The 27092-nt window shown below is 38.5% G+C and overlaps 1 protein-coding gene across 36 annotated transcripts in view; it reads left to right on the top strand.

The window, feature by feature from the left end:
* The window catches only part of SORBS2 (sorbin and SH3 domain containing 2), a 487674-nt gene that overhangs the window by 395535 nt on the left and 65047 nt on the right, over nt 1-27092 (top strand). For 26 of the 36 annotated variants that reach the window (XM_072622632.1, XM_072622633.1, XM_072622631.1 and 23 more), the window contains 6 exons: nt 832-1007; nt 7133-7199; nt 8199-8243; nt 12717-12906; nt 16470-16584; nt 25794-25877. In XM_072622632.1, coding sequence (XP_072478733.1) covers nt 832-1007; nt 7133-7199; nt 8199-8243; nt 12717-12906; nt 16470-16584; nt 25794-25877 — 677 coding nt within the window. The remainder of the gene's footprint in view (nt 1-831; nt 1008-7132; nt 7200-8198; nt 8244-12716; nt 12907-16469; nt 16585-25793; nt 25878-27092) is intronic. The other 10 variants (XM_072622649.1, XM_072622648.1, XM_072622656.1 and 7 more) reach the window with 1 other exon arrangement.

The raw sequence follows: 27092 nt of genomic DNA, 5'->3' as shown, positions 1-27092 counted from the left end.
CTCTATCCATCATGCCACCTAGCTGTCCTTTACAAGTAGAAAATGAGAGCCTAAAATGTCCATGGTGCTGAGGGAGATAGAAAGTTTAGGTAAGACAGAGTTTTGCTCTCAAGGAGGGGGGTGAGTGTCTAGTAGGGCAATAAGATACAAACATAGATACATAAAAAGCCCAGAATTGCAGGCTGAGTGCATCATAGCAGAAGTATAAATGCTCTGCTGGGACTTCTGAGTGCTGCCTGAGTCAGACTCAAATATGATTGGAAAATACTTAACAAAATAAATACAAATAAAACAAAAGATAGAGAACATTACATTTTACAACTAAGTCAGGATATGGCCCATAGGGATCCTTATGTACAGATTCGTGGCCCCCATTTCTATTTGAATCTGATATACTGCATTAGGGAATTAACAGGAAATATTCTTTTCAAGATCTAAGAGGGAATGAAAATCTATATCTAAGGACTGCAGGAAAGCATCTTAGAGAAGGTGGCATTTATGTGGGTCCCTAACCAATGCCTAGGAATTTAATAGGTTAATTAGGAAAGAGGGGAGCATTCAGCCATAAGAAACAGCCTTATCGTAGATGGAAATGGGAGAGGATCTATCAAACAAATCTTCTTCATGAGAATGCCATGGCTCCAAAGGAAAAAATCAGTAAAATACAGAAAATAGTGATGAAAACACTGTTCTGTCTTAAAAACAGGGTATTAATGAAACCTCTTATTACATGTTTATTCTCCATCTACATCTTAAATATGTGTATACATATATGGTTATTTTTCATGCACTATTTACCAACTACATCATTCCATTAAATGATTTCCTCAGAGTCCGCAGACTCGTATTCCCAGCATGCCCATTCTCTGGATGGTAGTTCTGCCAGCAGTACAATACCCATCTATAGATCTTCAGAAGAAGAGAAGAAAGTGACGGTGATTAAAGCCCCCCATTATGCAGGCATTGGGCCAGTAGATGAGTCTGGAATCCCTACAGCAATTAGAACGGTAAGAAAGGCTGGAATTTGCCTCTCTGTTATTGTGAGTAGACCCTCACAAAGAGCCAACTGTGAATAGCCTTTTTTTTGTTTGCATTCTTACGCTCTTATTTAATGGGGGAATAACTGTGTAAAATCCGTGCACTCTTGAATGCGATGCCGCATGTGGCAAGAGGGAAATGTTGATTGGCAATAATTGGACAGCTTCAACTTTTTCATTTTCATTATGTACTTGTCAGAGCTCTAATTTATAGCATACAGTTTCCCTCCCTTTTCACTAATGAGCTTTAGGACTGCCGAGAGAAAATGGAAGAACCAGGAGCGCAGGAATGCTTTAGTTAAATTTTATTCCCATGTGCCTTGCTGAGAAGCCAAGAGATTTGTTTCTTGAAATGGATGTGTGTAACCCTGGGTGGGAGGAGGCGTCTGCTGAGAGCTGGTATTTTTGTGAGCTAAAGGGGTGGGAAAGGAGGTAGTGACGTTTTATTGTTAGCAATGAGGAACCTCTAACTGTAATAAGAGACACATTTTGGTGGACACCATTCCCCTGGCTCCACCCCCCTTTCCAGCCACAGCTGAGAGCTCTCTGAGGATGATGAGGAATGTGTTGGGGACTTTTTTTTTAATTCTTTAAACTCCATGACTCCTTGCTCAAGGCTGTTAGGCTCTTCTGGCTGGTCTCAGCAGCAGAAGCAGGGGTAACTGTGGAAGGCAGTTCCTTGCTCACTAAGTCCATCTGGACAGAAAGTTTGGTGCTACCTGGAGAGAAGAGACCCTAATGACAGCCAGGATGAGAGGAGCAACACATCTGCAGGTGAAATTGGGGGGAAGGGCAGGCCCACAGCAGCTCTTGTATGCTCTCTGCCTGCCAACACCAACCTATGGGGCCATGGGGGTTATGGAAACCTAGACCATTGCTAGTAAAAGAATGGATGGGGACAAGGAATGGGGTAGATAATTAGAAAAATAACCAACAGTGGTAAGATTGGAGCATCCTGTCTGGTTTTTATTCTCCCCTTTGATGGATCTTTATTATGTGAGAATTTGAGATAGTGAATACAGAGAGAGCACTTTTAGGGTGAAATCTTAAGATGGCAAGATAAATCCTCAAATCTCTCGGTTAAGTTTGAGTAGTCTTTGCAAATAATATATTTCTTTGATTGTAGGTCTGTCGCCTAAGCCTAATATTGTTATCGTCAGTTACCTACATTAGAACTGATGTGTATTAATGATCCATATTATTGTTCAGTATATAACTATATATATACTACGTATATATGTATGTAACAATATATGTATATTATGATGTATGTTAATGAGATGACAGAAAAAAAGAGGCTTAGGAACTGACTGAAATGTCAGACTGATAAAGAGCATGCTTCCTTCATGTAACTTTATACATAGGTATAGGTAGCTACATAAAGACACACACCTGTGTATGTGTGCCTATAGCACCTATACACCCCAATGTGTATCTTTATATATCTATGTAGCTAATGTTGCACGTATATGGTGCTGTTAGAAGGCAATGACTTACAATTCCAGTGATACATTCACTAGTGGATACAGGGTCATTGATTTTGACTGACACCTGTGAAAGGGTCAGTGTATGCACAGTTAGGCTTCCTGGATCTCAATAGCCATCCGTTTCTGTTTGGAAAACCTGAGCTCAGTGTGTTTGTGTGAATAGATTTGACTCCACCTGCATTTAAAATGAATACAAGTTGGTACAACAGAGACAGCACTGTGTCTGCTTTATGTCCTTAAGTCAAGACCTCTGTACTTCTCCTGGTTAGCTTTTAAAAGACTAAAGTCTAGAATATTGTGGATGCTTAACTAAGAAGGCGGTGGTATCAAGTCTGCATAGACTAGCATAGAATATTTGAAAAGTTAAAAGCAATTTGTTTTCTTGTCTGTAGAGAGAGCTTCAGAATTTGCCTATCTTCATAACAGGGATAAGGAGTGACCTTATGAGTTCATTAGTATATAGAATTCTCCAGTGAAGCAAACCTCTCCCCCCACCCCAATGTAGAATGTTGTGTTCTCTGAAATTTGTAGTCTTAGAGTGTTTTTCTTGTGTAGTTAAGTGACTCATCCAAAGTCTCACAGCTAGTGAGTATCAGAGGTCAGACTTGATTTCAGGTCTTCTAGGCTAATGCTATTTTTAGGCCACACTGCCTCTCTTTACCATGAAAATGAAAAATGCCTAGGTCCAGATTGCAAGAACTATTTTTTGCACTGTTTTGGAAGGAACACCGATGAGTCAGATGTCTTGGCCTCTGCGACCAGCTCCACCACTTTAAGTTGTAAAAACTTAGACAAGTTATTTAAACTATCCAACCCCTCAGTTTCCTCATCTGTCAGTGGGAAATGTGAAGGTAATGACCATTTATATAACGCCTACTTTGTGTTAGGCACTGTGCTATGTGCTTTACACATATCTCATTTGATCCTCACAACAACTTGGCAAAAATAGAAGCTGTTATTATCCCCACTTTACAGTTAAGGAAACTGAGGCAGAAAGAAGTTAAATGACTTGCCAAGGATCACAGAGCTAGTAAGGGTCTGAGGCCAGATTTGAACTCAGGTCTTCCTATCTCAAGGCCTGGCACTCTATGCACTATGCCACCTACCTACATCCCTGGGAATAGTTTCAATACTCTCCTTATCCAGCACCCAGGGGGTTGAGAATATTATATGAGGTAGTAAACATTTCTATGTGCTTCTGCACTTTGTAGATTACAAAGTACTATCTATGCAGGAATAAGGAGTCATTATTCTCTACATGCTTTCTCATGGGCCTTGGAAATTATCCCTGCTTTAAGGAAGGAGTTAAAAACACCACAGAACATTGGAAATCTTTCCTTTTTTACATCTGTTTCCAAACCTGAGTCACAATCCTAGAGAGGATGTATAAGTATAGCTTTCTTGCTCAACGTTCAGTCACGCTTCATCTGAGCCAGCGAATGCTTTAAAAAAAAAATGCATTTTTCATCTTTTCAGTCGCCTCCCAAGGCCATCCATTTAGGAACCAAAGGTTATTAACCTCAAATCCTTCACATTAGCTACTTGACATCAATCATCTTCAGAGTCCTGGACTGAATATGCCTCTACAATTAGAACGAGAAGACCTGAATCACAATCCAAGCTCTGGAATTTACTGGGTGACCTTTAGCACTTGACTTCTCTGTGGGGCCTCAGTCTCCACATCTGTGAAGTGGGGATATTATCTACCTCGTCAAGGCTGCTGTGAGGATCAGATGAGATGCTGAATCTACGCTGTAGTTGGGAGGCACCATATGGTCCCTTTTGTCATCTTTGTATTTCCCCAGTGATTGATGTAGTATCTTGGCCAGAGCAGCCACTTAATAATGTTTGTGGAATTAATTACCCTGAGAAAACAGTTTTCTGTAAACCCCCTCAGAACTTCAAAGCCTCTTGAATATGACGCTGAAAGAACATCTCAGTAATTTTAACTGAAGAAAAAGAGCTTTTTATATTTTTTTCATGAGCCCTAGGATGCTTTGCCTGGGTCTTGACCAGAGGGGAAGAAAAAAGAATTCCTAGGACTGAGATTACATGAGACGATGTGATTGAAGCTCCATTTGACTCCAAGTAACAGGAGATTTGCTTCACGTTATTTTTCAAAACAAACAAATGCAGAGCTTCTCTAATGTCAGCTTGAATATAGCACTTGGTAGATGGTTTTCAAAGCTTGTAGGGAAAGGAAAATAAACCAGAATAAATTGAGGAAGAGAAGCTATGTATGACTGTGCATTTGCACATGAGTATATGCCATATGTATACAGGAGCATTAGTGCAGCAAACATTTCCTATATTGAGGGAAAGTTTTTATGTTCTGCTAATGTGAAATGCTGAACCTTAGAGTAGTTTAGCAATACTGAAATGTAGTTATATTACATTTATAACACTTTTCCTGATAGAAAATCATGACCTGATAGATATAGATATCTATATGTAGATATACATGCAGTTATCTGTATATAGATATCTATATCTAGTCATGGAACACATACACAGAATGCTCTATCTGGTAAGGTATAATCTATCTATCTCTAGATACCTAGACCTCTAGATTGATACATCAGTCAATCGATCAATAGATATTATACATTACCAGATAGAGCATTCTACCAAAACATTTCTGACATTTTTAAAGCATAGAGAAGTAAAATCCGTCTAACTTCTGTGTCTTATTCATTTCAGAATCATGCCTAATGTGCTTTCTTGCAGCAGCATAAAAACTGTTTTGAGAATTCAATTCAACAAACATTTGTTAAATGCTTGTGATACATAGAGCACCATGTTCAAAGGAAGATGAAGAGAACCTTTCAGAAAGGAACAGAGGTCTTTCCCAACTCCACAAAAGGTCTGGAGGCTCAGATTCCCCTTTGCCAGCTGACAGCTTTTTCTGGCCTGCCTGTGCTCACCATATAAAGCTCCCAGGCTAAGGAGCTGTGCGATCTTGTCTGATGTATGCCCTCCAGAAAAGTGAAGAAATCCCTGTCTGGCAAGATTCTTTTCCATATACAGGGTTGCAAATTGTTTCTTGGGCCTCCTTGTTACAATAAATTATGCCCAGAAATCATTCAGGAAACTTTTTAAGCACAAGATCACTGTCAATGGTGTGTTACATAATACCAAACATTTAATAAAATTACAAAGAAAAGCATTATCTTGGGATCAATTAATATATACTTGAAAAGTATGTGATCTGTGATTTTACATGGTCCTAGGAAGCAATAGCTAAATGTTTACCAGGATCTTCAAACTTGCTTTTCAAAATATTTTGGTAACTATATTCCAAGGTAATTGGTTCTTTTATAATCCAATGTATTCTATTATATATATGTAAAAACATTATTCTGAGAAGAGGTCCACAGGCTTCCCCAGATTGCCAAAAGGGTCCATGACATAAAAAAAGGTGAAGAAACCCCTAATCTTTGACATCATTTTCACCCTTGTTTTTCCTGAGGTTGCCATCATTTGGCTAACTGTTCATTTAATAAAATTGTCTTTTACTCATTTATCATGGTAGGAGTTTAACATGAATCAGGACTTGGCCAGCTACACAGATGACCAGTCATATGATTCTTAACATCCACAAGCATCCTGGGAGTCCTAGAAACCCTTAGGATATGAAAGCTTGAAATACCCTTAGAGACCAAATCATCTAATCCAATGAATTTTCTTTAACATATGATGAAACTAAGCCTAGAGAAATGAAATCACTTATACAAGGTCACACAGATAATGATAGAAATAAGGTAAATTACATGTCTGTTGTCTCTTAAATTCAGATAAACTGAGAAAAAGATAAATTTTTGAACATGTTCTTTAGAGTTTTAACTTAGATTTTATGGCTTCTTAAATTCATTACCTTCATTCTCAGTTATCAGACTATATGGACACTTCTCACAGACATATGACTGCAGTGTACTATATCCATTCACTCTTTCAACAATTGCATTTAATTGGCCTCAAACACAGAAGGTTTCTTTTAGGAGCTGAGAAAGCTACAAAGATACATAAAAAGAATAAGATCCTTGCTTTCAAGGAGCTAACGATCTTGGACTGAAAACATCACTTTATGTTTAAAAGTGTTTGCCATGGTGGTTTGTGCTATGCCTGGCTTAGACCCAACCTCCACTCCCACCTCGCTCTTCCATATTTGGAGGGAAGTAGGCATTACTGAATTCTGAAGACTGTTCCCTGACCTGAGTTAGTGCTCAATAAACGTCCTGCTAGAAATGATTCATGGTAGAAATCTACTCTTGTGGGAGGGAAATTATCAGTTTGTCATTTCCAGACCCAGTTATGGTAAGAACCACGGCACGTACACATCATAAAATGGTACCTAATCAACCTATGAGGCTGAGAGGAAGGATCACATTTACAACAAGCTAGCTCACGTGGCTGGACAAAAGAACTGATCACTGTAATCACTGAAGGGTCCAACCAAATGGGACTGTATGTCACAGCTATTTCTGCTAATAAGAGGGATAAAAGAAGAAATCAGAATATAAGGGTGAATGTTCTTTGATTATTTGTTTCTGTCATATCATCTTTGATCCTAAGATTCCAGATTTAAATACTGAAAATTATATTTTACAGACAGTTGACAGACCAAAGGACTGGTACAAGACTATGTTCAAGCAAATCCATATGGTTCACAAACCTGGTATGTTTATTTTATGGATCCTAGTTTTAGAGCTGAAAAGGACCTTAGACACTATCTAGTCCCCTCCTCTCATTTTACAGAGTAGGAAACTGAGGCAAGTGTCTTGCCCATGGTCACATTAAAAAAAGTGGTAGATAAAATTTGAATCTATGTCCCCTAACTCCAGTTCTATCAACCTTTCCTCTAGCCACAATTCCTAATGTTTTTAGGGAAAACATGTTTCATTTAGGCAAGATAGGAAATCCTGCAGTTTTTTTTTTTTCTGAGACCTTCCTAATCCCCAATTCCTCTTGTGATAGGAGCCCTAAGCCCCTAGGTACACAGTCTCCACATGTTGATTGTGGTGACTCCAAACTGCCCATTTTTCTACAGCATCATTTTGTGTCCTAAATCATACATCTCACTAGCTTTTAATGAATCAACTTATAGTTGTTCCTTTATGCAAGAACTTTGGGGTTGGAGTATAGACTAAAGCTATCAGTTTCTGTTGCTGCTGCTAAGGTATCTTAAAGACACTTAAAAGAGGGAAAGCAGTTTCCAGAATGGGAATGAGTGAGAGAGAAATTTTGTAATGAAGAGGAAAAGCTAAGATCAAGGAACCATGTGCAATAAATGCCTACCTGATGCCTGAAACTAAAATGGTGTAGCTATGAAACAAAAAAAGGGGGATTTTTAAAAGGGCACCATATTGCTATTGTTACCTCATTAACAGGCAGGATGGGCAGCAGATGAGTGCCAGATGTGAATCCAGAAAGCTAAGTTTGATTCCTGTCTTAGACACTGTGGGGGAATCCTTTAACTTGCTCAGCCTCTCTTTCCCAACCTATAAAATGGGGATGATGACGCTTGTACTATACAAGCTTGTACTATACACAGGACTGTTATGTGCAAAACACTTTGAAAACCTTGAAGTATTACAGAAATGCATGTTGTTATGATTAAAGGCCGGCAACGTCAGGCAGACATGTACTGCCATAACGTTTCTGTCTTGTTTTCCAGATGATGATGCAGACATGTATCACACTCCGTATACATATAATGCAGGTAGGACTTATTTCTTCATTTTTGAAGACTATTTTGTTAGTTTCCATGAGGCTTATTAAAATACCATATAATTTCCTGCCATTTTTTGGTGTCTTGATTTCTGAGATACTTTTTCATCACTCTTCTTCACTTTAATTTTAGGAGGGACGGGAAAATAATGCCTTACATGTGTTTCTCAATAGAAACAAAACAAAAGAATTAACCTTTTTTTCCTCATGAAAATGAGATGATTTCTCAGGTGTCTCATTTATTACCACTATTAGTTTATACTGTTTGCCAGTGTTTATCCAAAGTGTGAAGGATCATGTGAACGAATGCAGGGTCATCAGGGTACAGAAGATAAATCTCCTCAATCTGGGAAGAGGGTAATCAGGATTTCAGAATGTTCTTTAGATATACTTTGGGGGTGGAGGAGAAAGGACAAGTGACCTTGCTCATGCTTTCTTCCAAATGCAGCCATTCATTAAAAAGAAATCCCATTTTATTGGTGTCACTTGTGACTCATACTAGCCAGAACTTTTCCTAAGAATTCTGCCTGGAGAACTCTTCCTTTATATTTTATTAAGCAATCTGCATTCTTCAGAAGATCCCTAAGTAGGTTTTCTTTGGCCCCAGCCTTGGAAGCAACCTTTATCCACCCCTGGCTCCCGTTTTCTTTTTTCAACTTATTTGAAACAAGGCCATGATTCCTCCTACCTACCCATTCCCAAGGCCAAGGTGCCCCTCCCTCCTCTCAGCTCCTTCTTTGTATGTCTTCAGTTCACTTCTCATGTTCAGCAGGGTTTTTGTGCCTGTGTCTCATATCCCCTGCCAGAAAACAAACTTCTTGAGGGCAGAGTCTTTGTCTTTTCTCCCTCCCTGCCAAACACAATACTCTAAACCTAGCAGATTACCATTGAGATTGGTGCCTCTTTTTGCTGGTATAATGAACTTGGTTGACCCTGACTGCAAGGAACATGTATTTCTCATCTGAAAGTAGTAGAAAAGTCTTTTTTGGCTCTTTAATTTTATTTTCATGCTGAATTTTTACTATTTATAATGGGCATGCAGGTGGGGCAGTGGGACAGGAAGGTGGTACAGTGAATAGGATGCCAGGCCTTGAATCAGAATGACTTATCTTCCTGAGTTCAAATTCAGCCTCAGACACTCATTAGCAGTGTGACCCTGGGCATGTCACTGAACCCTATCCTCCTCAGTTTCCTCATCTGTAAAATGAGCTGAAGAAGTAAATGGCAAACCATTCCAGTATCTTTGCCAATAAAACCCCAAACAGGATTGCAAAGAGTCAGAACCAACTCAACCACAAATATGCCTGCAGAGGGAAATGGAGTCATTGGACACACATTGTTACTGTATTATATGCTCGGAATCATTAGATTATAGAGGTAGAATTGGGTAGGACCTCAGGAGTCATCTCATCTAACCCCTTATTTTCTTATAGATGAGGGAACTGAGGCCCTTGAAGTTAAGGGACTTACCCAGAGTCATACAGCTGTTGAATGTCTGAGGCAAGAGTCATACCCAGGTCTTTCCGATTGTAGGTTCAATGCTCAATACATACCATCTTGTTCAGAGAGAATAGTTAGGGGTTATGCTTCATACCAAGGATCTTCCAGGGGAATACATGTTCTCCTTCTTGTCTAACACAGGAGTGCTACAGCTAAGTTCCTATCCAGAGTTTCCCCGCCAAGAGCTACTGCACTCTCATCGGCGGAGGATGTGCATATAATGACATAGCACAAAGTCTCAGGAAGAAATCTTAAATAAAATTAAGTGGAGCCTAAAAGGAGAGAGGGTAGCTAGGTGATACAGTAGATAGAGCACCAAGGCTGGAGTCAGAAACACCTGAGTTCAAATCTGGTCTCAGACACTTACTAGCTGTACGACCCTAAACAAGTCACTTAACGTCACTTAAGTCTCAGATTCCTCATCCATAAAATAAGTTGCAAAATGAAATGGCAAACCACTCTAGTGTCTTTGCCAAGAAAACCTCAGACAGCATCAGGAAGAGTAGGACACATCTGCAAAAAATGAACAACCACAAAAAGGAGAGAAATAGTGAAAAATGAAGAAAAAATATGATGTTTAAAAACTGAAACTATGGTTTACAGAAACCAATCATACAATAATATTTGTTTTGTATAGAATTGCTTCTTCACTCTTCCTCTTCTTTCCATCCAGAATTCCCTTTAGTCCTGCCCTCCAACTCCCACCCCTACAACAGTGCCCAGTCCGAGTACAATTTTGTGAAGCCTGGACCCCATCACCCCCAGACTCATAGTGATTGCCCACTCCTGCCTGTCAACCTTTGTCATACCTTTTAATCAATAGTATCTCTTGTCACTGGACCAAAGTGCCTGTCAGGGGATCCTCAGCTTAAGGGGGTATAGGTTGGAGCCCTGACAATAGATCCACAAGCAATTCTTTTTCTCAACCTCTAATATCAATAAGTTGAACAAAACTCCCACCACCAATTACTTTGTGTGTGTGTATTATTTAATTTTCCATATACAAGTTTTTCCATAAATAATGTAATCTTTTTGAGGGTACAAGCTACTTTACATTCCAGGTGTCTATCAGTGTCTGGTATGCAATAGGAACTTAATAGATGCTCATCAAATATATGAATGTTATTTATACAGTTTACAAGTACTCAGTTGTATCATTACGTTTTTATTTTTTATTTTTTGTCTCTCTCACTAAACTGGCATTATCTTGGAGGCTTATTTCTTTGTATTTATACCCAACATGCTTAGCACAGTTCCTTACACTACAACTTAGTGATTTATTACATTTTCATTAGCATACTAACGTTTGCTTATAAGTAGATGATTCTAAGAAGTTTATTGAAATAATCACGTCCCATCACACTTACATTATCATTTTACCCTACACTAAAAAGATGTGCTGAATGAAAGTGAATTTTATCCCGGCTCCTCTCTGAATTATTTCATATGCCAGATTAGTGCATCTGAATAATCATGATGTTATGGTATTCTGTGCATCTGTATAAAATGCATGAACAATTATATCATTATATCGTTATATATTCATTTTATACACATTCACAGAATATCTTAACATTGTAACAATTTAGACTTGGTTAAATTTAAAATATGCAGAAATTCAGAGTGGGGGAGCCAGATGAAATTTGCTTTCATTAAGGAAAAAAGAGGCATGTAAAGAAGACACGTAATTTTAAGGAGGCCAGGGGGCTAATGAATAGAGAGCTGATCTTTAAACCAGGAAGATCTGGGTGCAAGACATACTGTGACCCTGGGTGTACCAAGAAGCTCTCAAAGACATTAAGTTTTAGAGCAAGAGCCAATTTGCATTAATAGAGATGTTTTCTTACCCAGGGTTCTCTCTACCAATAAAATCATAGGTCGAGTTCTCTGTATCATTATGAATACATACGCTTAATATTTACTTATTCTCCTCCATCAGCTTAGCCTATGTGTACTTCTTCCACCAATTTAGATTGTATCCCTTCCTTGCCTCTTTAAATGAGTTTTGTTTTGTTTTGTTATAATCACAGCAACTAAAGAGACCATTGCCTTATGGCCCTGGTGGCAGATCCTCCTCACTCATTTGGGCTGGTTCTGTCACTGTCAAAGCCTTCTAAACCAACTGACCATACATATGAGAGAAATGATTATTAATAACTAATGATGAGGGTTGATTCAGAATTCTCCCTTTTCTCTATCCTCATTTCAAGACCTTAGTCTCTGAAGGTTAAACTAACCTTCTCCTCTATCCTACCCCACCCAACCTTACAAGGAATTTCTAGTCTAAGGTGAACTCCATTCAGTCAAGCTTTGGTAGAGACAGACTCATTTGTCTAGATTGCCAAGGGCTGGATGGAGGTAGATATATATCTGGGTATAGAGATAGCCTCTCTGTCCAAGGGTGACATGATGTTATTCTCAGCCTCTCATTGGAGTAAGCCCAATTCTCTTTGTAAAGTCCACCTCTCATTAATTGTTGCCAAGGTTGATTTCCACTATGGGAAACACCTACTCTTTGAAGGACGTAAAAACTGTGTCTCCATGTTTGTCTTTGATCTAAGATAGATGGCTAAATGACCATCCTTTTATTAAAAGAATGGCATTTTTAATAAGATGATTAAATTACCCAGAAATTGTGTCCCTTGAACCCATTTTAAAGGTCACACATAGGACTTTTCAATATAGTCAGTCAGTAAGCTCTACCCAGCTCTGTCACAAGATGGCATCAGAGGAGCTTTATCAGTTATAATATTTAGGTGTAATAATTATTATAGTTATAATATATCATTATAAATTATACTAGATATATTTTATTACATATATTATTTATTTAATATAAAATATTCATAGTTATTATAACTCATTTTTGGTCATTGGTACTATTGAAAAGTGTTTTGTAGGTGGTGAAAATACATACATTTTAATGCATCTTTTACAATTCATTTCTATTTTCTTTCCCCAACAGGCCTTCCTAGTGCTCCCTACATGACTCAGTCCCACCCTGCTGCAAAAATGCAGACATACAGACCTCTCTCCAAAAGTCTCTCTGACAATGGAGGCGACACCTTTAAGGATTCCTCTTCCCCTCTGCCTCCTCCACATGTCCCACCTCCAGTTCCACCACTTAGACCCAGAGACAGGTCTTCCACAGAAAAGTAAGAAGTTCTCCAAAAGAGTGGTATGGTTAATTGTATCCTGCAGACAGCATCATGTAAGGCTGTCTCTGGCCCTGGGGCCCCAGCTAAAGAATGAACCCTGGCCTTTCCACACAGGGGTGGTGGGGAAATTGTAACCATCAGTGTGCAAAATGGAATTTGTTTCTTTATTGGTCAGATAGACAATTCTCCCAGAAGCTTGGATTACTTGTCTAGTGGTGGGCTTAGTGAATTGTGATAGTAAGTGTATTTATCCACCACATATGAATGAGTAAAACAGTATATTCTTGCTGGTTCACCATAGAGTCAGATCCACTATTAACTCAGAGTAAGTATATGTATGTATAAACAGGTGAGTATTCTTCTTAAGGTACTTAGCCTTCTTTTAACTCTCTTGGGGTAGAGGAAACTCCCATGGTCTGTGGTGGGAGATCCATCTTGGTTGAGAACTGAAGGACCTTAAAGAAACCTGAATGAAATATCTCTGGTTTTCCTTTTTGAAATTCACGTGATGAATAAGAATAATGGAAATTTCCCTCTTTGGTACCAGGATAATCATTTTTAGGTTCCTTAGAGAAAGATAGGGGGACTACGGTCATGGTATTATTGCACACAAGGCATTGTTGATAATATGCTAACTGAAGTAGGATTGGAGATATAGAGACAACACGCATACATACTGCTAATGTGGGCACAGTAAAGACTATACCAGCTTGTCGGAGGCATACAACAACTAGCCAATCAGACGGGCGAGTTGGCTGTGTTGTTGTGTATGTTGTGTGTTATATGTTTTTGACAGTTTGGTATAGTTATTACAGAGCTCATGTTAATCATGCATAAGTATAAACTACATATAAAACGAGGAACATAGTAGCACCTAGCTTCCAGAGTTACTCTGAGGATAAAATGAGATATTTGCAAAGCATTTAGCGCAGTACCTGGCACATAGTAGCTGTTATATGACATATAAATAAGATAACAAAACAAGAACATATAAGTAGCATGCATGAAGTTTGTGGCTTATTTGATCCTGTGATATACTTCAATGGAGACACATCAGTGGTGCCTCACCTAGACACTCTCAAGGTCTCTCAGAAACTTTGGATTTGACTGTGCGATATGGGAGACACTGGTACAGGACCTCTTAGCATGGTGTGCCCACATCAGAAAGGGTGCTGTGCTCTATGAGCAAAACAGAATTGAGACAGCACAGAGTAAACGTAGGATGCGCAAATTTGGAGTAGCCACTCCAAATATTCACATAGACTGTGGTAGAGTATTCCGAGCTCATATTGATCTGATCAGCCACAGCTGGACACACTGAAATTTCACTTTATCATAGTGATGTCATGTTGGTCCTCTTTGAGAATGAAGGACAGCAACCAACCAACCAACTAAACCTTACCTAGAGTTAGCCAGCTGGGTCAGTGCCTGACTTGAGAAGTAAACTCAGAGTCAGGAAGTCTTGACTTTCAGTCCTCCCTCAGACACTTCAGCTTTGTGACCCTGGCCAAGTTAATTAACCCATCTGCACCTCAGGTTTCTCATAAAGATGAGAACTGTAATATCTGCCTCACAGGGCCAAAATAGGAACAAAATGGATAAAAAGTACTTTGCAAATCTAAAAATGCTATATAAAAGGCCAATTTCCTCATCATCATCACTACCCATGATCCCGATCAGTTAGCTTACTTCTTAACCTGGTGTAGATTACAGTACATCCACGCTACATCCTCTGTAGTTCTTATCAATATCTTTCCTATGAGGTAGGTAAAATGCATTTTTATTATTCCTAGAGTTCAGAGTGGCTTTGTCTAGTGTCACCCAGCCAGTAAATGAAAGTTCTGATATAGCCCTGGGACTGGAGTCAGAAAAACCCGAGTTCAAATCTAACCTCAGATACTTACTCCTCCTTTGACTCTGGGCAAGTCACTTAACCTCTGTTTTAGTTTCCTCAAGGGTATGATGGGGATAATGTCTGGCATATGGTAGGCACTTAATAAATGCTTTTTCCTTCTCTCCTCCTCTCCTGCCTTCCTTCTTCCCCTTCTCTCTTTCCTTCCCTCTTCAGTTCCTTTCTTGCTTACATCCTTCCTTCCTTGCTTCCTTCTACCTAGTACAGTATTATTTCTCTTCGTTGTCATTCAGTCAGTTTTTAGTCATGTGTCTGACTCTTTGTGACCCCATTTGTTTTCATTTTGGGGTTTTTTTTGGCAAAGATACTAGAATAGTTTGTCATTTCCTTCTCCAGCTCATTTTACAAATGAGAAAATTGAGGTAAACAGGGTTAAGTGACTTTCCCAGAATCCCACAGTGAGTGTCTGAGGCTGGATTTGAACTCAGGAAGAGTCTTCCTGACTCCACGACCAGAGCTCTATCCACTGTGCCACTTAGGTGCCCACTAGTTTTTTTTCTTTTATGTCATACTAATTAAGACTCTTCCCTAATAAAGGGAATAAAAGCTCCTATCTCGAATTGCACTAATAAAGTGAAAATCTCAAATCATAGCTCTAGATCAGATCCTCAGGCTACTTCCACCACTACCACCCACCTCCCCACCCCCACCCCCCACCCACAAACCCCCAGCCTCACCCTCTTTTGGGAGAAACCAATAGAGGGACTGAGACCCAGAGAGAATAAGTGACTCCCCCAAGGTCACACAGATAGGGAGTATCTGGTAAGATCTGAACCAAGAAGTGGGTTCCAGGCTTAGTTCTTACATCTACGGTCTGTTTGCCCATGTGCCTCAGTTTCCTCATGCCTAAAATGGGAAAAACAATTCTAGTATTACCTAACTCACCAGATTCTTTGGAGAACATACTTTAGAGACTATATCACTTTTATATAAGTTGTTCTTTTTCCTTTCAAAGTGTCTTCATCAGTGCTAAAGGTCTTAGTGGTCCCTAGGTAATGTATACAGTGACACATATTTGACTTGGGTTTTTATATATGTCCCCGGAGAAGGGTTTCAGATTTTACACAGCTTCTTTCTGCCTGGAGCAAAGTAGTTTCTACGTACTTTGCATTGAAATGGAAATTATTTTTTAAAAAAAAAGGGTTGAGGGGGACAAATAAAACCTGGTATGTGCATTTAGTACATGCCAGTTCTCATCAAGGTTACTTCTCATCACAGGCTGGCAGGGTAAGCTGACATCAACTTGCAGAGGCCAAGGGCCTTCCTCTTTCTAAAACCAACCACAAAGAGAAGGGATTAGCTCTCTCCATAGTTCCCTAGGGGGTCTTCCAGCACACTCAATTTAGCAACCTCTGAGTGCAGGTTTTTGCTTCAGCAGTAGAAAATACGTGTTAGAAAAAATATAGAAAATATTACCCCAAATAAAAGACCTTGGGGAAAAAACTTTATTGTTTCTGTTGAAAGAAAACATAAATGTGGCATTTTTCTGTTGGCTTTTTTCTCCATATGATGGTTCTGAATCTTCACTAATAGTAATTTTGAAATTATACACTATGTCTTTGGCTACTAAATACAGTTTCTTCCCTTACACCAAACACAGGGAATTAATTTAATATAGTCCGTTGGGTTTTTTTTAAATTATTCCTAGGCATGACTGGGATCCACCAGACAGAAAAGTGGACACACGAAAATTTCGTTCTGAACCACGGAGTATTTTTGAATACGAACCTGGGAAGTCATCAATTCTTCAGCATGAGAGACCGGTAAGCATTCCTTATCAGACTACTAGTTTTGGCTTTCCAGGTACCAAAATGATCATGGACTTTCAAGTCTTTTTCATCTTTTGTCATGAAAATGATTGATCTTCACATCTTTTAGAAATCACCTCATTATCTCATATAGTCATTTGAACAGCTTATCATAATTACATTTGAATGATGCAACTCATCATTTGCCACGTGTTTATAGAAACATCATCTGTATCAGTTGTCAGCCATATTTATTTATTAATAACAAGAGGGAAGAAATACAGGTTTTTCTGTCTTACAAGTTATTTTGGGAAGAAGCAACCTGAATGTGTGCATATGTATGAATGGATGTATGTACATATTATGTATATGTAGATACATACACAAATATGAACTGTGTATCTTAAAGAATTCGATACATTGTCCACTGACACCTCCCTGGGGTCTTATCTATATAACGGCAATTGAATAAAGCAACAGAGAATAAACCAGGACCAACAACAGTAGCAGTACCTAGGAGATTCAAAAAAAGAACTCAGAACCACAATTCAGAATTGGTAGTCTGGGGCCAATTGTGTGAAAAATGTCCTTTCGTCCATTGTTTCACATGGGCATTGGCTTTTTCTCAATGTAGCTTCCTTTCCGTCCATCTGTTTTACGACATTCGTTTGGCTCTGTTGAAGTGCATTTCTTAGATGCCTTTTTTATCAGCTCTTAACAAGTCTTCCCCTTCGTGTGCGCAGACAAAAAGTTTCCTGATTAGTTGTCAGTTGGTGAGTCAGAATTATTTTTAACTTTGCCTTATTTTAACATTCTCTCTAACTTGATGCAGACAGATACAGGCAGGAGAAAGAAACCAACATTTGAAAGCACTTAAAGCCATTTATCAGAGCAGGTTATGGGTAAAATTGTAAAGCAGGATTATGTTTACCTTTGATGCCCCCATTCTACTCTCCCAGAGTTCTCTCCCCCCACCCCCTGCCATGATGGTCCAATATTCCTGTCTGACCCTCTGCTATGTATATAATGTGTGTATAATACCTATTCCTTCTCTCAAAAACTACTTTTAGAGGAAAGGACCTACTGGGCTACTTATGCCTGAGTGTGAATTTAAAGCAACATCTTGTTTTTCTCATAAATATGTGCAAATATTCCACTTTATGTCTTGCCTTTAAGTGAACTGTCACTGAGCTGAGCTGATAAATGAGCAGGGTGGGTTAGCTATGTCTGCCATATAAATTGAGTGGCACCGGGAAGGGTCCCTCGCCTCAAAATATCTCTCCAGTGGGAACTGTTAAGCTGCCTCAAGCTCCCTTGTCACTCCTTACTTTATGTCACTCACTTGGTCTGGAATTTCCTCCCAGCCACAATTACTCATTGACTTCCTGCCCTTTAAAGTACCATAGACATGCTACCTTTTCCGTGAGCTACGCCCTCCTATTCACTGCTTCCCAGAATGCCCTTCCCCCTCACAGAGCTCTCAGTGCTTTCTTGGTCAATATAATTTGCTTCTCATTTAATTGTGTTTCATAGCTCTCCTACTGATGTCTTATCCCTCTGGATAGTTCATGAGGGTGGGCTTGTTTTCTTCATCTATGTCTCCCCCCAGTGCCTAGCATAGTGTTCTTCTCATAGAAAAACATTGTGCTTCAGAAATTATATTGATACTAACTATAATGTCCACAAATAAGGTGTTAGTATTAACAAGGGGGGAAGGTATGATTTTCTCATTTTTCTGAAGGATTTGGAATGTGGAAATGGTAATAGAAAGAATTTTCTTCATTTTTTTTTAATGCTGTTTGCCAATTCTTAGAAGACTATATTATCAGAGGGTCCCTGTAATAACTAATGGTGCAGAACGACTGTGGTGTGCTCATATATTATGTGGCACCAATACTAACAAAAATATAACAGTTGTGTGAATACTTCCTTTCCAAATCCTATTTCTTTACAAAAAGGAATGGACATTTTTACCACTCCTTTATATGATCATTAGAACAAGAATTTGGATACATTTTAAATGATACATAGTAACAATAATAAACACTAGCCTGTATATAGTCCTTTGTGGTTTACCAAGCACTTTACAAATATAATTTAATTTATCTTTACAATGCTGGGAGGTAGGTGCTATTATTGATTGTCTTTTACAGATGCAGAAATTGAGGCAGACAGAGGAAAAGTGACTTGCTCCAGAGTCAATCAGTGTTTGAGGCAGGATTTAAGCTCAGGTCTGCCTGACTCCAAGTCTAGCTTTTATCTACTGTGCTGCCCAGCTCCCTGTGACTGAATTAGGAAGTATTCTATATATACATTAGATTTTACATGGAGATTATAATAATTAAACACTGATAGCTACTACAACTAAAAAAATAGCATACATAATCATATGCATTTTCCTATTATTAATTTATCTTTGTTAGCTTGTATGGTGTGTATGCATGTGTATACACACATATATGCTTATATACACATTTATATACATACATAATATGTATGTACACATGCACGATAAATCAGCATCCTGATCTGATTACATGCTTCCCTCTGTAGAGCTACATAGCCCTTATTCCACTGTTCATGCATGAGTTTAGTATGAAATGTTTGAAAATATGCTCCCCAGTCTTCATAACAGCAAAATAACTTAGTGCTTCTGACTTGAATTCATAGGTGAGGAAGCTCCTGTAAGCTAGAAGGGTTAAGAACTCAATAATCAGTTTCCATTTTGTGCTTTGCCTGTGAATTTGCTGTATTGGGGAAAGGCTTGACATTTATTTTCTAAGAAGGAAAGAGCCTTTTAGGAGAGAAAATGATTAGCATTGCAAAGATAAAAAAAAGAGGATTTAAAATTACTTGTGCTTATTGGTTTGGGTACAAATTTAGAAACTTAGAAAACAGGAGTCTAATATTTGATCTTGTACAATATTTGCAAAGACCTGGAAATTTTGTTAAGCTAACTTTGGCTGTAAATCAATACTGTGCTTCCATACTGTGATATTCTGTTCCTTACAGGAACACCTGAAGCTAGTTTCTGCCAAAGTGTACTTTGAGAATGATAAAAACTTCACATCCCATTTAGAAGAGATACATTTGATCCTCTCCTGTAGAGGGACTACACAAACCAAGGAATCACAAGTCTATTTTAGTATCTAGTACATTGTCAGATAAACCACTTAAGGCCCAGAGTTTGCTTCATGCCTTGATAAGAGAGAAATGAGGGTTTTGTTTTTCTCCTTGGCCATTGTTTTCCAAGAGGAAGTTATGAGTAGATGTTTTTTTAAATTGAGTGATGTTATTAACAAGAATCGGATTTACATAGCATTGTGGAGGTAGATTTAAAAGGATCCTAGAAATTTAGTGACAGTTGTTAGTATATTTGTCAGTAAAGTGTGTTATTTAAATGACAGTGTAGGTAAACATGGTGACTCATGCTACCGAGGAGACTGAGATTGGTGGATTGCTTGAGCTCCAGAATTCCAAGCTAAAATGGGCTGAAACATATCATAATAGGGTAAGCCCTCTAGAGTGTGATAAACCAGGCTGCCAAAGGAAGGACAGATGGCCTAGATTGGAAACTAAGCTTTAATTTCCATGATGGTCAGAGTGGGATTGGGACTAAGAGTAATTAATCCCTGTCTTTCCTGCCTGTGAGAAATAAGGAGATTCAGTCTTTTTAGGAAAAATGTTGAAAATGTAAGATGTTTCTCTGGTAACCTGAATAACACAAGAGTAAGCCAGTTAACCAAGTATAGAGCTTTCCAGGTTGTTTACTGGAAGAAATAATAGAATCAGCCACCTACAGCATTTATGGCCCAACAGTAGAAAGGCTACTTGGTCCATGGTTCATCCTCATCTTTGATACAAAAGGGAGGTTGAAAAGCAAGGTGGATAAAATCTGTGTCCACAACCGTTCACAAATATTAAAACCAGCAAAATCTACATAAATACAAACCTACCTTAGAGATGAGATATGGTAGTCAGTAAATGCTATGAAATTTGTGGAATGAGTAAAAAAGAAAATGAGTGTTTCAGAAATGTTGATTTATTTTTAGGAAGGGGTATCTTTTTCTTTGTGATATATATAAACAAGATTATTTAATCCTGCCAGAGGAGACAGCATACCTCTGATGCTTCACCAGAGATCACAGAGGAACCTTGCTAGTCTTCAAAAGATAGACTGAAAAGAGCAAAGAAGTTAAGAAGCTTTGTCTTTGACCTTTTTCTGCCTTCTTGCCCTTTGAGGGCAATGGCATTAAAGTCTTTGTCATTGGAGGATGTGGTTCTCTATACATTTGTTCTCTCCTTTGTGAATTACTTGCAATAATCAGGGTCATCTTGCTTCTCTGTTGGATCTCTGCGCACTAGAATACTTCCAAATCAAAAAGGCACAGAGTCACATGGAGGGGGCTGATATAAATGAGAGTGTTAGTGAGTTTTGGTCTATTGTCTATCTTTGGGTTACTTAGAGGAAAATCCACCCTACACATGGCCAAATCAACCAGAGTAGATAAGGCCATCTTAACACTGTTTCTCTGTGGCTACACCAGTCATTCAGCTGCCTCATGTTTGGTGTGACTGGCAGGGCTGCAACAAAGCTCTCCTCTGGTTCTTATACATGTGATTGCATGTTATGCAGTGAAGGCACAATCCAAAATATATATGTTGGATTATAGTTTGCACTTATATACATTATTTTGGGTTGTATATTCTTTCAAGTTCTGCATATCTCCCATTCTCCATCTAGGTAATAACTGAAAATGCTGCTTTGCAACCAAATCAGAAATACTTCCTTTTCTGAGCATGGTAGTCCATCTTCCCTCAAACAGATCTCTGCTATCTGGGAGACTCATCATTTTACTTTAATGTCTGTGATACTGTCCTATTGAATACATTCATTTGTTAAATTTGCTGCCCTCTGCTGTCAGCATAGAAACAGAACAATGAATGCCTGCTTCTTTATGTTGACATGGTACTTTACCCCAACATAAAGAGTCCTAAAATAATGAATGCAAAATAGGACATTAGGAGACATCTACAGAAAAAATGCTGTGGTCCAAATGGTCTCCCCTAGTTTAGAATATTAGCCCCTTGAATTAGTAATGGATCTAAAGAGCTGTATCTGCTTTGTTAAAGGTACATCTATCTCTAGGCAGAGTTAAAATGATTTCCCCATGGGTATTCCTCTAATATAAGTTTATGATGACAATTTTTTTTCTACTAGGGGATGATCCTGGGTTCTCCAAAGGTATGGGAGAGGAGCATAAATTATGGCACATCCTACTAGGTTGGAAAGGCTTTGAAGACAAGCCCATTGATGGATTGGGATTGTTGCTCAAAGTTTTGTTCTTGTTCTTTTTTTCCTTTCTTCTCCTGCCCTTTCTTTCTCTCCCCTTTTTTCCTCCTCTCAGCCCCTTTTGTCATATCTTCTCATTCTTCCTTCCCCCTTCTGCCCTCTTTCCTTTTCTGCTCCCTCTTTCTCCTTCTTCCTCCCGTTTTATCTTCTCCCCTTTTCTCCTCTCCTCCTCCACTCTCCTTCCTCCTATTCCCGCCTGTCTTTTCCTTCTTTCTCTTCTCTCCTTTTGTCTTTGCCTTCTCTACTTCTTCCTTTCCTCTTTTTACCCCTTCCTCTTCTCCTCTCCATTCTCTTTCTCTCTATGGAGTGACCTCATCCACTCTTCTAGCTTCATATACCATCTTGTACATAACTCTCGATTCTCTATCTCTCTCCCCAATTTCTTCCCAAATTTCATATTCTCATTTCCAATCATCTTGTAGAGTCTCATTCTTATCTCATATTCAATATGTCCAAAATTGAATTTAAAATTTTATCCCCAAAACCTATTCCCTTCCCTAGCTTTTCTGATTCTACAGATGGTAGCACAATATTTTCCACCACCCAGGACCACAATTTCGAAGTCCTTTTTAACATATTTTCCCTTTTTGGGAAAAACCAATCAGTTGCCTGTAACCAATAAGTTGCCAAGTTCCTTCCATTCAACCTTTTCAGTATTTATCCCATAGCTTCTCTTTCTCTTCATTCTCATTGAAATGACCTAATGTAGGCTTTTATCACCCCTCACAGGGACCATGGTAATGGACTCCTAATTGGTCTTTCTTTTTCAAGTCTGCCCCTTTCTTCAATCCATCCTTCTCCACACTGCCCCATCTCCTTCCAAATGTATTGCTCTAATCACATACTTCTCTATTCAACAATCTTCAGTGGCCCCTCATAGCCTATTCAGGAAAGTAAAATTCCTGTGTGGGCATTCACAAATCCCCATAGTGCAGCACCTAACTGTCCTTTAGAGCATTCCCTTTCATATACCCTATATCTCAGCCAAAGTGGACCACTTACCCCTCCCTCCCCTTACTCTGACTTCTCCCATTTACATGCTTTGGTCACTTTGTACCCCTTCTCCCCATCTCTGGAATCATGTTTACATGTGGAAATGTTTCCTTTCTTTCAAGGTCTAATTCACATGGTTTCTCTGAAGGCTATTGGGCTCCACCCAATAGTAAAAAATCAGTGGTCTGTCCCACTGCAAATTTCTCATAGCACTTTACATGAATCTTTTTTTGTACTTATTCATTCTTGTATTATAATTATTTGATCACATACCATATCTCCCAATTATGTTTCTAGCTCCTAAAGGTCATAAGCTGTGTCTTATTTCATCATTCCATCCCTAACAAATTAGATTCTTCATCACTGTTGGTTGCATTTTCTAAAATATTATATTAATACAGAAAAGGGCAAGAATTATTGAGCTGGAAGGGACCAAGAGAGGCCATCTGTCTTTTGCTTATTTACCTCTTATGTGTTTCAATATTTGTATCACCATCTGCAATTTCCATCTTCCTTATATCTTTGATAAAATATTGAAATAATGTAGCTGCCAGAAAGTTGCTTTGACTTATGAAAATAGATAAAGAGTAAGTGGCAGCAATAATAAAGTCATTGGACATGGAGCAACTTGGAAAAAATAAACCCCACAACTTACGATAACCGAAAGTGAAATTGTAGTTGGCTTTTAACCATCCCAAGGCTCTTAGTTTCACCAAAGTGAGGAATCATTCATCCCAGCATTGATTTAACCATTCAGAAGAAGGAAATCTCTAAGATCTTCAAAGGATTGGAATTGATTTTTTCAGCAGTGGTTTGGGCAACTTAATTGCATTCCTAGACCATGGCATTGGTCACAAAGGTCTCACATCTTGCCTTCAGGATTACTATCTGTGCTCCCTGACATTGAAGGGCCTTGCACTTGTACTGTTTGAGAAGTTTGGGTTTACTACGCAGCTCCAATATCATGGTGCCTTACTGGAAGGTCAAAACAAGATAATTCTCAGAGAACTAATCAATATCCTTTGACACAACATCTGAGCGCCCAATTTGACTTAGTGATCTCCTATACAAACCCATTCAAGCAACCATCTGAAAAAGATCACTGTGTGAGAGCGCAATGTACATTATACCTCCCAAAATAGGAAGAATTTGTGTTTTCTCAAATTTCTTTGGTCCTTAAGTCCTCTTTTTTCTCCCATTTATTGAGTAATATCTATAACATTTAGGAACTACTTATAAAAAAACAAATCAATTAGAAAACATCAGTATTGCCCATTAATATCTATTGGAATATTCAACTAAAGTATAATCACTATAAACTCTTAGAAGAAAATTTAGAAGTTATCCATCTCATTTTGCCAAGGAGGAAATTTAGATTAAGAAAAATAAAGTGATTTGGGGAGGATAGAAAAGGGGAAAAGTTGGGACTAAAACTGAGGTTCCCTGATTCCTAGACCAGTGTTCTTTCCACTAACTGGAAGAGAATTTCAAATACGAGAATATTTCATATATAAGTAGATAGATAGATAGATAGATAGATAGATAGATAGATAGATAGATAGATAGATAGATAGATAGATAGATAGTAGATAGATTATAGATAGACAAAAGGAATTATTTCAGCAAAATTGTATATTATATATTTTAACTTTAACTATGAATAAGTAATGCATTTCTTGTAATATTGCTTTGTGTTTCTAGGTGGTAAGAGAATGAATTTCTTTCTTCTGAAAGAAGACACTATGTGGAGAGCAAAGCCCGTGCTCAAATCTTGTGCCATTTCCTTACTACCCACTTTGGCTCCTTCCTACACAGGCCCAAGAGAGAAGGCCTAAACCATTTCTCACACAACCCTTAGAGCTGCGCAAACTCTGTCTGTTCTCATCACAGTAACTGCTCAATATGCACCAAAGATTTAGGTTATTAATGGGGATATCATGAATTGTTGAGCTGGGATAGGTACAGAGTCCTAACCTTCTCAAAAATAAAAGATTACTATAAGACTTCAGAATGCTGTTTGCTTGATCTTAACAATTGTCTATGTACCACTTAGGTCAAAATTCCATATTGCGTCTCACTGTGTCACCTTTTCACGAAGGTTAGACCTTGTTAGCCAAACACAAAAAGAGAAGTACCAAGGAGTCTTTTGGAAAGGGGATCATATTTTTTTTCTTTTCATCACTGCATTCTAATTAAGGAGACACAGATGGTGTAGCAGAACAAAGAATCCATTTGAGATTTAGCTTCCACCTAGTTTATATATTCTGTTAACCCATGGCATCTCCTGAATTTTTGTTCAGATTCTCTGGGTTATATAGTCCTACAGTGGAAAGGATAGAAATCTCAGGTACCTTCTAAATAATAGATTTAAGTAGAATTTTATTGCTTCCCTCACTCCTAGCCCCTCAACCTGACCCCCCCTTCTGAGTCCTTTCCCCGATGGTACACTAATCCTAGATGTCTTGGCACAAAGTCTGTTCTTAGACATCTAGACCCACTCTTACTTTCTTCAGACATTGAGGTGCTGTGATTAAGATAAGAAATGAATGCAATCCAAAGGAACCATTACTATGGGGTCAGTTTACAACTATGCCATTATGTCTAAAAATCTCTAAAATATTCAGGGGGAAATATTAATACTATATACTCAGGAAAAAAGATAGAACTGATAAGGAAGAAATATCCCATGGGAACCCTTGAGCAGGAAAATCCATCAAACCCCATCACCATGCCTTGTTTTCCTTTATTCCTCCCCTGCTACCTCCCCTCATCATGACTTGTGGTGTGTGCCTGTATGGATGTTTTTGGTGTCACACAGCATTTCCTTCACTTGGCTCAGTTTGCCTTTTCCTTCCCTTTTCCTTCATATCTGCTCCAGACTGATCGCATAAATCCAGATGACATAGATTTAGAAAATGAACCCTGGTATAAATTCTTTTCAGAACTGGAGTTTGGACGCCCGGTAAGTGAGGCTAGCAGATTAACATATGAACATTAGGAAAATGTCCTTGTGAATGACAAATGCAAAAGTGCCAATGAAGAATTGGGTAGATGCCAATTATAGACCTTCTCTCCTCCATCCCACAAAGACAACTTGAGTTGTGTTCCTACATGGAAAGTAATTATTCCCTGTAGGATTTGGCTTTACTGCCAAATTATTCTTAATTCCTTACAAATAATGAAAATATATCTAGATTTAAAACTTGAGAACTTTTTGATTACCTCTCTCCATTAAGCATTTTATTTTAAGTTATTTAAATGCTATTTGATCCACTTGTATAAAATAGAAAATATGCAGATATTTTTCATTCCATTCAGGGCTAGACTACCTGTAGAAAGTATTTGTCTAGTGATCTGTGAGATAATCTTCCTAATTTATACATTTTTAGCAATTACAGGGAGAGAAAAAAGGAAGGATAATATGCTATCATGTCTTCCTCTCATACTAATGAAATCATATGAGTTGTGTCAGGATTGAGGCTGTTAAGTAGATAGAACATGAAGCCTGGAGTCAGAAAGATGTCACTTTGAACCCTGCCTTTGAAACTTATTAAACTACAATTCTGCACAGGTTACTTAACCTCCCTCAGCCTCAGTTTACTCATCTGTAAAGTGGGAAAGGCACTAACCCCTCAGAGTAGTTGTGGAGATAAATGAGATCTCTAAATGACTGCAAATACTTAAAAATACCACATAAATATCATCATTGTCATTATCATCTCCAAGCTTTCACTCCTGAAAGAAAACCCTAGAGGTCCCACGCTATAGGGGAAAAAATCAGTGATTTAGAGTTAGAATATTCACTTAAAATTCAGCTTTCACACAGATATGTGGCCCTAGGAATGTCATCTCAGCTGTAAGAAGGGGAAAATGACTCTCTCCCCATCAATTTCAGAGGTATGGTGAGAAAAGGACTTTGTATATCTTAAGGTGTTAATGTGAAATATTATTGTTATCTAGCATCATTAGGGTTTGCCCAGTCTGTGCTGTGGAGCTAGAACCTGATCACGACTCTGGAACTGACTCCAGCTTTACTCAGAGAATACTTTTGCCTCCTGAAAAGTCTGAAATGTGTCAGACTTTCCATATGTACCCTCAGCCTCATTTTAAAAGGACAACATTGACATGCATAGCAGTTCTGTATATTAGGCACAGAAGAGTAAAACATTTGTGTGCT

This window comes from Notamacropus eugenii, chromosome 7 (assembly GCF_028372415.1).
Source record: "Notamacropus eugenii isolate mMacEug1 chromosome 7, mMacEug1.pri_v2, whole genome shotgun sequence".
NCBI classification, from domain to species: domain Eukaryota; kingdom Metazoa; phylum Chordata; class Mammalia; order Diprotodontia; family Macropodidae; genus Notamacropus; species Notamacropus eugenii.
Note: the sequence above shows the minus strand (reverse complement) of the source record. Positions and strands in the feature narration are given on the sequence as shown.